Here is a 16,383-nt window from a genome sequence, read left to right on the forward strand (position 1 = left end):
GTCTCGAACGTATGTGGGGAGTTTCTGGACTAGGGGGGATAGGACAGTGTCGAGGTAGGTAGAAATGAGTTCAGTTGGGCAGGAGCATGCTGAGACAATGGGTCGGCCAGGGTGGTCAGGCTTGTGGATCTTGGGAAGGAGGTAGAACCGGGCAGTGCGGGGTTCCCGGACTATGAGGTTGGAAGCTGTGGGTGGGGGATCTCCTGAGGTGATGAGGTTCTGTATGGTCTGGGAGATGATGGTTTGGTGATGGGGGTGGGGTCATGGTCAAGGGGGCGGTAGGAAGAGGTGTCCTCGAGTTGGTGTTTGGCTTCAGCGATGTAGAGGTCAGTGCGCCAGACTACCACTGCGCCCCCTTTGTCCGCTGGCTTGATGGTGAGGTCAGGATTGGAGCAGAGGGATTGGAGGGCTGCGCGTTGTGAGGGTGAGAGGTTGGAGTGGGGGAGGGGGGTCGACAGGTTGAGTCTGGAGTTTGCATACCCTCCCCTCATCAGGGTGCTCCAGTTTCCTCCCACAGCCTAAAGATGTGCAGGTTAGGTAGATTGACCAAGCTAAATTTCCCAAAGTGTGCAGGGATGTGCAAGCTAGGTAAATTAGCCAATTGGAAATGCAGGGTTAGAGGGATAGGGTGGCAGGGGTGTTTGGGAAGGATGCCTTTCAGAGGGTCAATGTAGACTCGATAGGCCACATGGCCTGCTTTCACACTGTCGGGATTCTAATCATTCAATGAGGAGTGCTGCATTTAAAGAGTGTTGGTGCTGTAATAGTGGGGGTAGAACATCTTGGTGCTTCAGACATCAGAAGTCCGGGACAGGCTTGATGGATCAGGAGGTATTTTGTTGCCACTCAAATTATTTATTGTATTGGTTACATTGATGCAAAAAAAATTCGAAAGTATATCACTTTTAAATTATTAGAATTTGAGAAGACCACCTTCAACAAATCAGATTGCAGTCTAAAACTCTCAGCTTCAGGAGGCCATCTCATGCCTGTTTGAGCTTTCAAGGTGTGCAATTTAATTCAAGCCTTGAAGTTGCATCAGGGCAATAGAAACCAATGCAATGATTTTGCGGTATTCTAATGGTTATATTCCTGATTAAGTGGTCAGCTCATCCATCTTGAAAGGTGCTGTGTGTGACAAAACTGTGACTTTAACAGGTGTATTTAATCCTTTTGGTTTTATAAAGAAAGGTTGAGACAGAGGTGGCTGAAAGCCAATATAAGGAAATCAGAGGTCTTTGGGCTTTTTAAAAACAGTTGAAACAAGAGAAGCAACTTGAATGGGTGGGGTCAAGCTCCCACAGAACCAGGAGTTTTGGTTTTAGCTTACTACAGTTGTTGAGGTTGATGTGGAAGTTCTTATTCCCTTCTGTTACAGCTGAAAGCTGGGGATCTCTTCTTGCTAGAATTACTAGTTTATTGAATTTGCCTTTGCCAAAGGTATGATTATGGGATGTTACTATATTAGAGCAGTTAATTATTACAAGTTATTGTATACATTATTTTGTTAAATATTTTGATAGTGTTACATTTAAGCCAATTCTTTTCTTTGAATTTTGTCTATATTTTAATTGTAGTGTAATAAATAAAGTGTGTTTTGCTTAAATTGGAGTAGTTTAACCAATTGAATTACACCTGGAACACAAAACCTTACACTTCCCTTTAAAATAAGAAAAGGTTTGGGTCTGGATACCTCTTGAGTATATTTCGAGGGGGCTTGATCTGGTCCATAACACTGACTTTATGATTTGGAGACGCCACTGTCGGACTGGGGTGTACAAAGTTAAAAATCACATTATGTCAGGTTATAGTCCATCAGGTTTATTTGGAAGCACTAGCTTTCGGAGCGCTACTCCTTCATCAGGTGGTTGGACCGAAAGCTAGTGCTTCCAAATAAACCTGTTGGACTATAACCCACTGTTACGTGATTTTTAACTGTGACTTTGGAAATTCTTGCTTCAGTAGGCTTTGTTCAGATATCATTCCAACATTAACGAGCTTCTTAGCAAATTCATGCCTTCTTATTTACCCACACAGATTAAAGTTTTACATCAATAGGATACAAGACATAAGCTATCAGACTTTGAACTCACAATCTATTGCCTCTGCTTAACACTGAAATGAAGAGAAAACCAATTTTATCACCAATGCATATCAAAGTAAAGCCTTTGCACGTTAGTTCAATTTTGTTGAGAATAAACGATCATGATTATTTTTAAGGGACTACCATACTCAGAACAAGTTTATTTCATTTAAGTTTTTACTGCCAGTGTCTGTTCCTGTTATCCAGTACAATAATTAAATAGCAATCCTTCACTCCCAATTCATTCTACAGAGTTAAAACCGAAGACAGTGCAGAGATGAATTTTTCAGCTTGCATGTGAGATAGATGGTGTAAAGTAATTGGAATTGGCCACCAATTTTCATTTAAAGTAGGAGCTTCTTTTTGTTTATATTTAAACTTTTACAAAAGATCTTAGGTCCATGTTCATTTTTATCTTCCTCTTGAACATGTAAGAAAACACACAATATTGACCCCAAATTATTGAGCAGCGCAAATGGATACTTGTGCTGATTTCCATCATGCAATTAGATGAATGCTGATCTACAGAGAAAGAATGATTTTCTCAGCTGAAATGAATTATGTGTCACCTGAATGTGAGTTTTTTTAAATGTTAAGGAGGACTTTAGTGGGTTGATTAATGAATGATTTCTTCTGACTGAAGACACAATGACAGGTGATCACTAAATTAAAACTGTCATCAAGAGAATGACGAGAGAAGCTATCATAGAATCTAAAAGCAGAGAAGACAGGCATATATTCTTTGTGCCCATGTCTGACTTATGAAAAGCATTGTATGGAATAGTCCTGTTTAGATAAAACCAGTGATTTTCAATGATCAAACACTGTTATCTTATTGATTTATTCAAGGTCCCTATTTGCAGGAACATACATATATACTTCTTAAATCTCATCAACCTATCTGCTACCTTCAAAGTTTCTGAAATTCTACCGTCATGATGTGAAATAAGGACTGCAGGTTTTTAAATTTCATTGTTGCATTCAATAACTCGGGGTGCATGGACTGGAATAGTTTTGAAAAACATTGACATCACCTGAGCCGCGGGTTGCCCAAGTTTCATAAAACCAGCGTGGATTAGATGAGAAATAGCCTGAGCTGGAATTAACATGATTGCCTGTTTGTTCTTCATTCTCACTGGTGTAATTCCTTAGGTGTTTGGATAGTCTTTACTGTACTGAAAAATCTACACAAGTCATGTGTGTAGATCTACACAAGTCATCTATAAATGTTGCTGGATTCCTGCCATCTTTGCACCTACTGTAGTGATTGGAACAAAGTCAGTCAGGTGGACCTCAACATGAGTTCCCTGATAAGATCACTTTAACAGCCTCAATCAGAGAGCCTTGGCTGACAGATACAAACAGGAGTGTCAGGGATTCTATTCAATGCAGGAGCCAGCTCTGAGCTAGCTGCATCATGTCATGTACTATGCACGTGGAAATAAAGGTGGCAGGATAATGAACATCTTTGGAGTTATTTCAACCACCATCTGGTCAGGTAAAGTTATGATATTGCACCAGTGGCCTTCTACTTTATTCCTTCCTGCAACGTTCCACTCCATATCCAAGAAACCTCCTGCTGTAGTGGAGCTTATCTACAGGAAGATCAGAAGAACTGCATCACCTCGAGTCCAGAAGCACCATTCAATCTCTTTCATTGAATTGCTTGTGAGCATGAACAATCAGAGAGATGCCCTCTAAATTACCATTAATGCATCTACCGAGATATAATGGGCCTTGGGCTTAACATCCACAAGATGAAGTGCCCCTTCACTCCTCTGCTCCTGTCACACAACAATCTCCCCCACTGCCCCCCACATACAAGATACACAGTGAACCACTGGACAACACAAATTAATTTTCGTAACCTGGAAGCTTCCTTTCAGTGATGATGGACATCAGCCATGAAAGTTTATCATTGCCTCCAGTGTACTAGTGCAGCCTTCAGCCATCTGTGGAACAGAATATTGATCACAAACCTGGCACCAAATTCAAAATCTACAGAGCATTAGTGTTACATTGTACAGAAAAATGTCTCAATCTCTGGAGAAATGTCATCAATGATGGTCTTTGCGACACCCTGCAAATTCAATGGCAGGATAGGTGCTCCATTATCAATATCCTCTCTCAAGCCAACCAGTGTCAAAATACTGGTTATTGCCAACCAGCTGTGTGTGCAGACCAAATCATCCGACACAAAACTTCTGAAACAAGCTCTCTACTCCAAGCTCCACCATAGCCAGCATTAAGACAGCAGAGAAAATACTTCAACTATGTCATCCAAATGTCCATGAGAAAATACTGTACCTCCATTGAGTCACTGGCATCTGTTGCTGAAGAACACCCAAACTGAAGAACCATCCATTAAGGCAGCAACCATCTTTAGCATTACCAGCAGACTCAATTGGAGGCCTCACAGAGCAGAAGAAACAAGAAACTTGAGCATCCCACCCACCTGCCTCTTCAAACACCATCTGCCCACCTTTGGTAGATGTGCAGATCCCGCATCAAATTATTTAGTCACCTCAGGACCCTTAACTCCAGAGTGGGAAAAAGTCATTCTCAATCTTGAAGGACTGCCTAAGGTGGAGAAGAATAATTTGCACCATCATGAAAGTCTTCATGTTGGAGATGAAAATGTAACTTACAATTATTAAGCTTGAAAAGTGGAAATAAAAATCTTCAGAAGGCAAAATATACAGTTGCAGTTCAAGGAGATTTTTGGAACAAAAAACATTGAGATGAAACTAGAGATGCAGTATGAAATGCAAGCTGTCTCTCTATCTGTCTGTCTCTCAAGAAATATGCACTCAATGACAATATTGACCAAAAAGATACATCATAACCCCGAAAACTTAAAGGATGACAGCAATATTTGCTATTGCTGATGGTCCAAGGCACTAACTGACAAAGGTATCTCAATACTAAAATCGTATGCCTCAAGGATAGTCTGGGGATTCTAAACTGTATATTCCTTTGCATTTTTTTATATATGACAATATCCACAATTAATTTCGTATGTGTGTTAAGGCCCACATGCTTTCACAGAAGATGTAGTCTTGATCGAATTGTTATTGTATTTCCAGGATAGCAAAAAAAAACTGCTCTTTCTTTCACTCGACAACCTTGTAATTGTTTCCTTATTGTTCCCAGTGAAAGCAGTTAACAACATTAAAATTGGGCAAATGTACTTAAACATTTGTTATGATCAATGGGGAGATTGAACAGAAGAGAACTGATTCACCCCTCAATAGATCTTAACAACTTGTAAAATTCCTCTGTTTGTAAACATCTCTTGCCAAAATTTATGTCAAATAGGTGCAAAGCAATACATGCTGGGAGGAATTATCATTTATATTAAGTTGCATTTGCCATAAATATGCCTATTCCAACAAGGTATGTCCTCCCAAAGCCCGTTAGTATTTTGCTCAGTAATTGTGATTTTATCAACATTTTCAATGCTATCAGCTTTAAAATAGTGAGTTCCTTGTAACCAAGTCCAGGCCAGCTATATGAAACCAGGAAGGCAGTGGGTCTAATAAAACCCAAAAGTTATCACTGTATAATTTTCTCTAATCAGCAAAATATCCATCCACGACAGCTCTGGGCTTTCTATGCTTTTGCCAGTTCCAGAGTGTAAGTTGCAAATGTTGCTTTAAAAACAGATGTCCATTTTCTGAAGAAAAATCTGTGATACAGTGGTTTTGCAGCAGCTTTCGCAAAGTCTATAAGTGCATCTGCTACGCTCCTCTCTATGTTAGAGTCAAAACGTGTGGCACTGGAAAAACACGGCAGGTCAGGCAGCATTCGAGGAGGAGGGGAGTCGATGTTTCGGGCATAAGCCCTTCATCAGACATGTGGAGGGGGAAGTGGGCTGAGAGACAAATAGAGGTGTGGAGTTGAGGCGAAGGGGAAGGTAGCTGGGAAGGCAATAGGTGTATGCAGGTGGGGGATAACAGTGATAAATCGGTGGGGAGGGTAGAGCGGATAGGTGGGAAGGAAGATGGACAGATAGGTCAAGAGGGTGGTGCCGATTTGGAGGGTTGGATCTGGGATGAGGTGGGAGAAGGGGAGATTTGGAAACTGGTGAAGTGAATGTTGATGCCAATGTGGTAGAAGAGTCCAAAAGGCAGAAGCTGAGGCATTCTTCCTCCAGTTGTCGGTAGCTTGGATTTGGCAGTGGAGGAGGCCCAGTACTTACATGTTCTTGGGGTAGTGGCAGGGGCAGCTGAAGTGGTCGGCCACAAGCTGTGGGGTTATTTGGTGCATGTGTCCCAGTGATGTTCCCTGTTATGTTCCGTGAGTTGGCGTCCTGTCTCCTCGATGTAGAGGAATGGACAGTGAATATGCAGGAAAATTTCTGCCGGTTGTGCAAAGATCCTTTGGGACTTGGACTCCCTCGTTAGGTCCATGCCCCCCAACAACCCACCCTCCACACCCCTTTTCTTGCAGCAGCAGGAAGTGCAAAATTTGCACCCAAACCTCCCCCCTCTCCTTCATCCAAGGCCCCAAGGGATCTTTACACATCCAGCAGAGGTTTTCCACCCACCTCATCTACTGTGTCCATTGCTTTCAATGTAGTCTCCTCAACATTGGGGAGACAGGACACCAACTCTCGGAGCATTTCAGGGAACATTTCTGGAACACAAGCACCAAGCAACCCCATCATCCTGTGGCTGACCATTTCAACTCCATCAAGGGCCTCCTCCACTGTCTAATCCAAGTCAATCACAATTGGATGCATCAGGTCCACAGAGTTTGGATCTGATCCATTAGTTGTTGGACCAATTAGTGGGAAAATGAGGTTGAGAAACCTATCAGCCATGATTTAATGATGGAGCAGACTCGATGGGCCAAATGGCCTAATTTCTGCTCCTATGTCCCAGATGGCCTCTTATTTCAAGGACCACAATTTCTCCTCCACGTGATTAACAGTGCCGTCCGGCGCAACGTCGCCACTTCTTCCACCACCATCTTTGAACCCCACCCATCATCCCCACCTTCCACCTCACTAATCACCAAATACAATGCATTATCCTCTGCCATTTCCACCACCTATAATCAGACCCCACCACCAAAGATATATTTTCCTCACTACCCCTATCTACATTCCACAAATACCATTCCCTCCACGACTTCCTTGTTTGATCCACGACTTCTTGTTTGATACCCTCCCCCCCTTCCCCCACCAACCCACCCAGCATCCTCCTTTGCTGCCACAGGAGGGGTAAAACCTGCACCCATACCTCCCCCCTCACCTCCATCCAAAGCCCCAAAGGATCATTTCACAGCTGGCAGAGATTTTCCTGCACATCCACCTCATCTACTGTGTCCATCCGTTGCTCTCGATGTGGTCTCCTCTACATCGGGGCAACAGGGCACCAACTCACAGAGTATTTCAGGGAACACCTCTGGGACACATGCACCAAACACCACCACCACCCTGTGGCTGACCATGTCAACTCCCTGCCCACTCCCCAAGGATATCCAAGTCCTGGGCCTCCTCCACTCCCAAATTAAAGCCATCCAACAACTGGAGGAAGAACGCCTCATCTTCCACCTTAGGACCCTTCAACCACATGGCATCAACATTGACTTCACTAGTTTCTAAATCACCCCCTCCGTCACCTCATTTCAGATTCAACCTTCCAACTTGGCACTGCCCTTTTCAACTGTCCTACCTGCCCATCTTCCTTCCCACATATCCGCTCCACCCTCCCCAACATCACTATTAGCCCCCACCTGCAATCACCTATCACTGTCGCAGCTGCCTTCCCTCCTAGCTCTGCTCCATATTTATCTCTCAACCCCTTTCTCCCTCCATATTCCTGATGAAGGGCATTTGCCTAAAACATCGACTCACCTGCTCCTCAGATCTGCCTGACCTGCTGTGTTTTTCCAGCGCCATACTTTTAGACTCTGACTTGTCGGCATCCGTAGTTCTCACTTTCTCCCTGCTCTCGATGTTAGCCAAACATGATTTTCCCTTAACCAACTCATGCTGGCTGTCTTTAATTGACTCACGGAATCTCACATGTAAATTAACCTGTGAATGTAAAGTTTATTCCTCTCCCCTTTGTCAAACAGGAATGTAATATTTGAACTTGTCCATTCCACAGGCCCACTCCAATTTCATTGTTTTAAATGGATTAATGCTTCTTTTTACTCTCCAACTTTTCAAGACCTCTGCACTCCAATTCTCACCTGCTATGCAACACAGTATTAATCCCTGAATGCCTGAGCCCAAAGATATGTGTTCCCCTAATTAATCATTTTGTCCTCTCCTCCTCGGTTAAAATACTTGTTTTAAAATGATTAGTCGTCTATGTTATTATGGAATAACTTTAAACAAAGTTTGACAACAGTCCTTTGAAGCACTTTGAGTGTTTTACTCGACTCAAGATGCTCTTTAAATGAAAGTTGTTGTTGGACCGTCTCCACCTTCAAAGTCCACACTGTTCATTTATTGATTTCTTGGCCACTGTTTTTAGCTCACCTGTGCTTCTTTCTTTCTTAAACCACTGAAATTGATCTTCATTTTCTTTGTTGTTTTCTGTAATTACTTCATCGCTAATTATATCACAATCAATATGACCCAGATGTTCGCTAATTATATCACAATCAATATGACCCAGATGTTTGCCCAATTCATCATACTCCACCTGTCTTACTTAATTCCCGAGAACAAAATCCAATATCACTTTATTCCATACTGAAGAAGAAACATAGCAAAAAGTCAGAAACGTTCAATAAAAGAGTAGCACTGCCAATCCATAAGGTCATGGATAAATATCAACCTCAACTGCAATTTATAGCTTTCTTGGAGATCACTCCTCATTCTTCCATTCTCCAGTGAATATAGCCCCACCGATTCAATCTCTTTTTATATGTCAAGAACAAGAAAGGCAGCAGATGTAGTCTATAGGGACTTCAGTAAGGCCTTTTACAAGGTTCCATATGGTAGGCTGCTCTGGAAGGTTAGATTGCATGGCATCCAGGGCGAGCTGGCAAATTGGATACACAATTGATGTAGGAATCAGAGGGCAAGGATGCTTGTCAGCTGGAGGCCTGTGACTAGTGGAATGCCTCAGGGGTTGGGGCTGAGCCCATTACTGTTTGTTATCTGTATCAATGATTTGGATGATAATGTACAAGGCATGATTAGTAAGTTTGAGAAAGTGAGGTCTGCAGATGCTGGAGATCAGAGTCGAAAGTATGGTGCTGGAAAAGCACAGCTGGTCAAGCAGCATCCGAGGAGCAGGAGAATCGATGTTTTGGGCATAAGCTCTTCATCAAAATCAGCAATGATTAGTAAGTTTGTTGATGACACTAAAATAGTCGGTAGCATGGACAGTGAGAAAAGTTATCAGAAATTGAAGCAGGACCTTGATCAGCTATGGAAGTGGGCTGAGAAATGGATAGTGGAATTTAATATAGAAAAGTGTGAGGTCTGCATTTTGGAAAGTCAAATCAAGGTAGTATGTGGGTGAGGCTGCAATTGAAGTATTGCGTTTGGTTTTAGTCACCTTGTTATAGGAAGGATGTCATTAAACTGGAAAAAGTGCAGAAGAAATTTACAAGGATGTTGCCTGGACACAATGGTCTGAGTTATAGGGAGAGGTTGGACAAGCTCGGACTTTTGCCTTTCGAGTGTAAGAGACTGAGAGGAGATCTTATACAAGCGTATATAGTGAATATAGCGGCATTGATAAGGTGAATGCACTCAATCTTTTTCCCAGGGGTGGGGAATTGAGGACAAGAGGGCATCAGTTTAAGGTTAGAGGGGAAAGAATAAAAGGGAACCTGAGGGGCAGGTTTCTTTTTACACAAAAGGTGGTACGCATTTGAAACGTTTTAATAACATTTAAAAGGCATTTGGACAAATACATGGATAGGAAAGCTTTAGAAGGATATGGACCAAGTGCAGGGAAATAGGGTTAGTGTGAATGGGCAGTTTGGTCAGCATGGACCAGTTTGGACCAAAGGGCCTGTCTCCATGACGTAGCACTCCATAATATTATGACTATGACTCTATGACAAGCTGTTCATGAGGCAAAAGGAAGAGGGGAAGTTTGGCTCTCAGCCGGAAACATCATCTGCCAGAATCTCTGTCATTTTTGTTAACTTCATGTGCACAGTGCACACATTGTTGTGAAGAAACTGCCCCAGAACTTTGCCACATCTTGCAAATAAAGCTGCAACCTTAGAACAAGGACAGCTCTACCAATAGCTGTGAAGGCAACCAAGGCCTAGAATTTCTTTGCATAAGGATTCTACAAGTTTGGAGCAGCTGACCCAGCATCATCTCCCAGCTCAAAGCACACTGTTACATGAGAGATGTAACCAAACACTTTTCATGCCAGAACTGATATGTTGATACAATTCTCTCCAAACAGAATGAAGCACACTGAGTATTCAGCAAGAAAATTGACTCAACACCTTTGTACTGAGCATCTGCAGTCCTCACTTTCTCCTACTTCCCTTTAGTGGCAGCCATGAAGTTAGCTTTGCCTGACCAAGTAGTTCCATACATTGTTACTCCAGTGACTATAAAACAGTGAAAAGGTGCTGGAATTGCAATTGGGAAGACTGCAGATGGCCTTTCAGAATGCCCTTGAGCAACTCTATGCTTGAAAGGCACATAAACAGCATCACCTAGGACTTGGTTGTTGACAGGCCATAAAAGGGACACTGCCTGAGAAACAGAGGCGAAGACATGAATGTTGTCCTGAATGACCACACATGCTTGGAGCTCAAGTAATCACTGACATTCTCCTCAGGACAGCCCCTCAGCAATCGCAGAATCCACAAATCATGGCTTACTGGAGATCTTGAAAGCCCCTCTGAGCATCAGTATCCACAGCCATGATCAGAGCAGTTGGAATGCTGCCAAGGTATTTTGGCATGACAACAAGTTAAGATTTTAGAACATCAGTCCTGAGTTTCTACTGTGCATTCAGATATTGGCTGCCTGCCACTTCTCCAAAGTGGAAGCTAAGACATTGACCAAAAGATGCTGCTTTGTAGTTAGATCCACAAGTGTTCTCATATTCCAAAGGAAAGGTTCTAAGCTCTGTCTGAAGCTCTGAGCCAGTTTGAAGCTGGACACCCATTGTGATCCTTGACATTGACAACAGACTGTCTAGTTGGTGACCTGCCAATCAACCAGATATTTCAGTGTGCATATCTATCAATATCAGCTGACATAGTGTTTAATTTTAAAAAACTCCTCACTTGATCCTTTTGCTGCAGAATTCATGTGCAACCTCACTCTCTGGAGATGCTAGAGGATAAATTTGGTTACAACATCTCACTATCCTCTATGGTTTTAATCCTATTGCCATCCACAGCCTAAGCTGTAGATGCTCTAATGGTGGCGTGTAAGATTAACTGCTGATCAGTTGCTGCTGCGTCCAATAATGGGAGAGAGAAGGAACTGCATCAGTGAGTGTGGTGCAATATGCATGTGAGGTATACGTGTTACAGTTGAATGACTGTCAATTTGCATAAGCTGGGAGCTATCCATGTGAGGCTTGGGTGTGAGGTAGGTAGCAATGCTAAATTTGAAAAGGTGAAATATGGCTATGAATATTCTGTCTAAAACACACACGACAGATATTATTGATAATTAAAAACTTTGTGTGGTGAATAAGGCAGCATGTGAGGCTAATGGACTATTTATGACTTAAGAAGATAACCTTGGTAACTCCTGGGAAGCCAGTGTGCTTTTCATGACACTGTGGCAAGGTCATCAAAACTGGATGACTGTTATTGATTCTAGTAGTAATTGCACCACCTGGAAGAAGCTGCTTTTAAATCTGTGCGTATATGTTTTCAAGATTTTATATCTTCTACCTGCAGAAGAGGGTGGAAGAGGGTATAACCAGGATGAGAGGGGTCTTTGCTTATGTTGGTTGCTTTTCCGAGGCAACAGGTAGACAGAGTCAACGGAAAGAAGGCTGGTTTTCGTGATGGACTGGTCTGTGTTCACACCTCTCTGTAATTTCTTGCAGTCTTGGGTAATATTTACTCCTCGGAACTTGAAGCTCTCGACCATCTCCCCCTCAGCACCATTGATACAGACAGGTCTGTGTCCTTTATTCCACTTACTGAAGTAAATGACCAGCTCCTTCATGTAGTTGCCATTGAGACAGAGATTGTTGTCTTTACATCATGCCATTAAACTGTCTACTCTTTACTTTGTTTTATCGCTGTTTGAGATCTCACCTACTATAGTGGTGTCATCAACAAAATTGTAAATAGAGTTAGAGCTGAATTTGGCTACGCATTCGTGACTATATAAAGGAGTATAGTAAGGGGCTGGGTACACAGCATTGTGGGCACCGGTGTTGAGAACTATTGTAGAGGTGGTACTATCCCCTACCCTTACCAATACCAGTCCTCTTTCTGCTCAAAGACTCTTTAACCAATTCCAGCACCTGCTGCAGCCTAAAGTACATCTTCCCTTTAAGACAGACAAACTGTCTCCAAGTACTGCAAGTTAGCTAGACACAGATCTCACTTTGCATTAATTTGGGGATTTCCTGCTGATCATGCAACTACTCAGGAATACATTTAGGCTTGGGCTGCATATTATTATCATTTAAAGCAGCAGGTAGCACACTGTTTGTGTGTTGCCTACATGGACTCAGGCAGCTTAAGTATGTGGCATAACTCAGCCATTTGATTTTTTAAAAAAATGTTGCCTCTTCATGTCAATACTATGTTTATCTTTATCCATGTAACAATACTATTCCAAGTGGTTGCAATCTTTCGGTTTAAATTTTATCATATCCCCTCATATGTACCCACGCCATTCCATTTTAGAACTATCTTGCTAGTTATTTGATTCATCAATAGCCTGATCATAGCGCAGGTTACATTGAGCCAATCCAATGGAGTAACTCCAATCTTTCCCCAACACTGGTTAGTGTGCCCCATGAATTGAAACTGTCTCCCATATTACTCTGAGCAACACATTCAAGTTGCAGATCTATTTAACACTGTGCCAAGTTAAGCATGGATCATTTTGTACTCTGGTAACTATTACTTTTGATATCTGGCATGTTATTCGGACCCTAACTACTTACACCCTTTCAGCAAAACCTCATTGTTAAAGCAACTTGTGTTATTGTTGCCTATGTAACCGATGACAAAAGGATTCCCACTCCAAGTTCCTCTTCAGCTGCAAAAAGACGTTCTTAACACTTGAGCAGGTACCTAGTTTTGGAAGTGGGGAATGGTGCAGTGCATATTAACACTGCTCTCCTGGACATGCTTCCACCTGAAATTACAGACTGTGTTCCTACGGCATAAATCAAGACTCAATTTGAATGATTAAACAAGAGCACACTTCTTTATTGACACATTGTGCTTGCTGGCTCCAAACAACTGTTCAATATTGGAAAACAACAGAAGGACTGTGAGAACAGAGTGGGTGAGTCATTCGTTCTCATTTCTGAAATGGCTCACCCCTCCACAATCACTATTCTGGTTTTGCCAGGTGGAGAGTTAAATCCTTGTACTTTAAGGGATTTTATAGTATGACTATCTGTCATTAATTTCAATGGGAATTACTTACTTGTGCAACTTTCTAACAAGTTCTCCAGTCCCATGAGACAATTAAGCAGTAACTAGTATTAACCCATATGTTCAGAATTCAAGTGCAGCTTGATAGTAATACGTGTAGCAACCCTCAAGTGCACTTCGTAAATTATGTCTTTATATGTCTAATTCATACGTCTGCCAGCAGTGTTGGTATTTATTCTACCTATGGGAGCCATTTATTGATTCAAATAACCTGAGAGCCCAATGCTCATTGTTTAATTGAAGTAGTAGTCTTTGCAGTCGTGCAGGCCAAATTGTAACCCATGGGTCACCTGCTGTTTTAAAATTATCAATATGTTAATGTAATTTCACAATGCAGTTGCTTAAATGTTTGCTTTGATATATAAATTACATTGCTGCTATCGATCTTAAACCAACATGATTGATAACTATTTTTGAAAATATAAACATTAATCTTGCATTGAGTGAGTTGCAGCACTTAGTGCTGCTGCAGGATCAACACATTTAATTTAGATTTGAGCCTTGACTCAATGGTCTAACACTTCACTCAAAGTGGAAATTGTGGGTTCAAACCCCAGTTTAGGACTTGTCAACACATTTTTAGTTGACACAGAATCACAGAATTGTTAAAGGGCAGGATGAAGACATTCAGCACAATGCTTCTACACCGGCTCCATTTTAACTTGGTGCTAAATTCTCATCTTTTGCCCATAATGCTGCATATTGGTTATTTAAATAGAAACAATGTCCTATTGGGCCTGTCTCCTAACACCTCTATGTGTTGTATTCCAAACCTGGACCAATTACTACTTCATTACTAATGAAGTAGTAAATCAAATGTATATTTGTCTATTCCTACAGATACAAAACATCCCGTTGCTATATTACACTAATATTTTTTAACTCCTGGACGCACAATATTTAACACACAATTAACATGAAAGAGCACAAAAAAGCTTGTCATCCATCGTTGTATACAAAATGAATACCACGTTTTCCTACATGACAGCAGTGGCAACACTTCAGAATTAGTTAATGAGGTATGATGTGCTTTGCAAAACCATATACCAAGAATGCTGCTAGCTAAACACAAATCCTTTCTTTATCTCAGAAACTTGCCGTACAAGAGGAGGGGACACACCTTCAACTTGAAAGGAAACTCCAAGAGGCTCATCATTTCAATCATTTCTATAACTCTGCTATTTCAGTGTAATAATCACAATAATATCATAAATACAAGTCAACACAATTTTTATAAGCACTATACTTCCTCCTTGCTCTTTTATTTGCATTGCTAGTTTTAAAATTTTGAATTATCTAACAGTTTTAGTACAAATGACTAAAGTTTCAGGAATTGACATTATTTACATGCCTATAATCTGTTTTGGCACCTTCCCTTAGCTAAGTACTTCTATCAAGACATTTGCCATAGGCATGCCTTCACTATAATGCAATAAATCCAAAAGTGACTTATTTGTGACCTGAACTCATTCAAAAATAACAACTGGAAACATTATAAGCTAAGTAGTTAATGTTTGATTAATGTCTCTATCATAATAGTTGTCGGATGAAAGTCATTAAAGCATCATTAAAGCATGTCAATTATTGACATTTTGAGTATCTCTGGTCTCAGCTTTCCATACATAATCCACAGAATTACATTCAACTTAAGCATTTGAGTTTAGATCATTAAAAAGCAACATTTTTCTTTGCAGGGTTACTTTCACAACATTTATTTTCGGTTGCAGATTGTCAAAAGTCAAACTTGCAAATATTTTTTTAATTTAATCATAACAGGCTACTCACCATTTCGACTTTCTTCATCAATTGCTACAATTGTTGCTGGAGGACCTGATCTTGCCAACTTGCAATCTGTCAGTAGCAACAAAAGACATCATGCACATGCATTTTATGAACTTTTGAAGTAAACTCAATAATTAGCACAATTTTAAAGATGTAAGAAAGTTTTGTTGTATTTTTATTGACTTCATTTTCATACAGAAACAATACATGAAGAATAAGATTTAGAAAAAGTAGCGGTTAGGTATGTTCTGCAACTGTTCTCTTTCCCCATCCTTCATGTGCTGCAAATTTTAATTGAACACATCACTATCTAAAAAATTAAATTATACAGATTAAATTCATTATACTTAAAAATATTTAGATTAGCCAAGCATTTAAGAACATTAAGAATATGCAACTTCAGTATGCACTATCTTACCGTCAAACTGCCAATCTGGAGTCAAAGGTCAGTGTCACAAAGATAGAGGCAGCACAGCATAGTCGAGGAGAAGAAAGGATGACAAATGTTTTGTGGAATAAAATAGAAAATTAGATTTCAAAATGAAGGCAAGAATTGAAAGGTTCAATTAAAATTGCACCAAAGGAAAAGAAAATTAATCAAAAAGCATCTGACCATATTTCCTAACTGTAAACAGAACTTCAAAACATATTTTATATTTCTTAGCAGAACTGTAGGCCAGCACTAAAACCCAAGTAAAAGAAAATAATAAGTAGTCTAAATATGTGATCTTAGTAACCTGAAATGTTGTTCCTTTGCTTTTTAATGCTGCCTTCCTCAATCAAAGTGTAAGCCAAAACACTCAAGTTAAGTGAAAATTTGTTCAAATTATGAGAACTAAAGGAGGAACAAAGAAAAGCAGAATACCTTGCATGAGTTTAAAGACACAATAATAAATGTAGATAATAAATGTATTCATGAAGAATGCCGA

The 16,383-nt window shown here is 40.8% G+C and overlaps 1 protein-coding gene across 2 annotated transcripts in view; it reads right to left on the bottom strand.

Annotated features, from left to right (window-relative positions):
- The window catches only part of pcdh15b (protocadherin-related 15b), a 1,523,107-nt gene that overhangs the window by 614,205 nt on the left and 892,519 nt on the right, over positions 1 to 16,383 (bottom strand). For both annotated transcript variants that reach the window (XM_043712368.1, XM_043712367.1), the window contains 2 exons: positions 15,873 to 15,887; positions 15,458 to 15,523 (listed from right to left, as the gene is read on the bottom strand). In XM_043712368.1, the coding sequence (XP_043568303.1) occupies positions 15,458 to 15,523; positions 15,873 to 15,887 (81 nt within the window). The remainder of the gene's footprint in view (positions 1 to 15,457; positions 15,524 to 15,872; positions 15,888 to 16,383) is intronic.

The sequence above is a fragment of the Chiloscyllium plagiosum genome, chromosome 22 (assembly GCF_004010195.1).
Source record: "Chiloscyllium plagiosum isolate BGI_BamShark_2017 chromosome 22, ASM401019v2, whole genome shotgun sequence".
Classification (NCBI taxonomy): Eukaryota; Metazoa; Chordata; class Chondrichthyes; order Orectolobiformes; family Hemiscylliidae; genus Chiloscyllium; species Chiloscyllium plagiosum.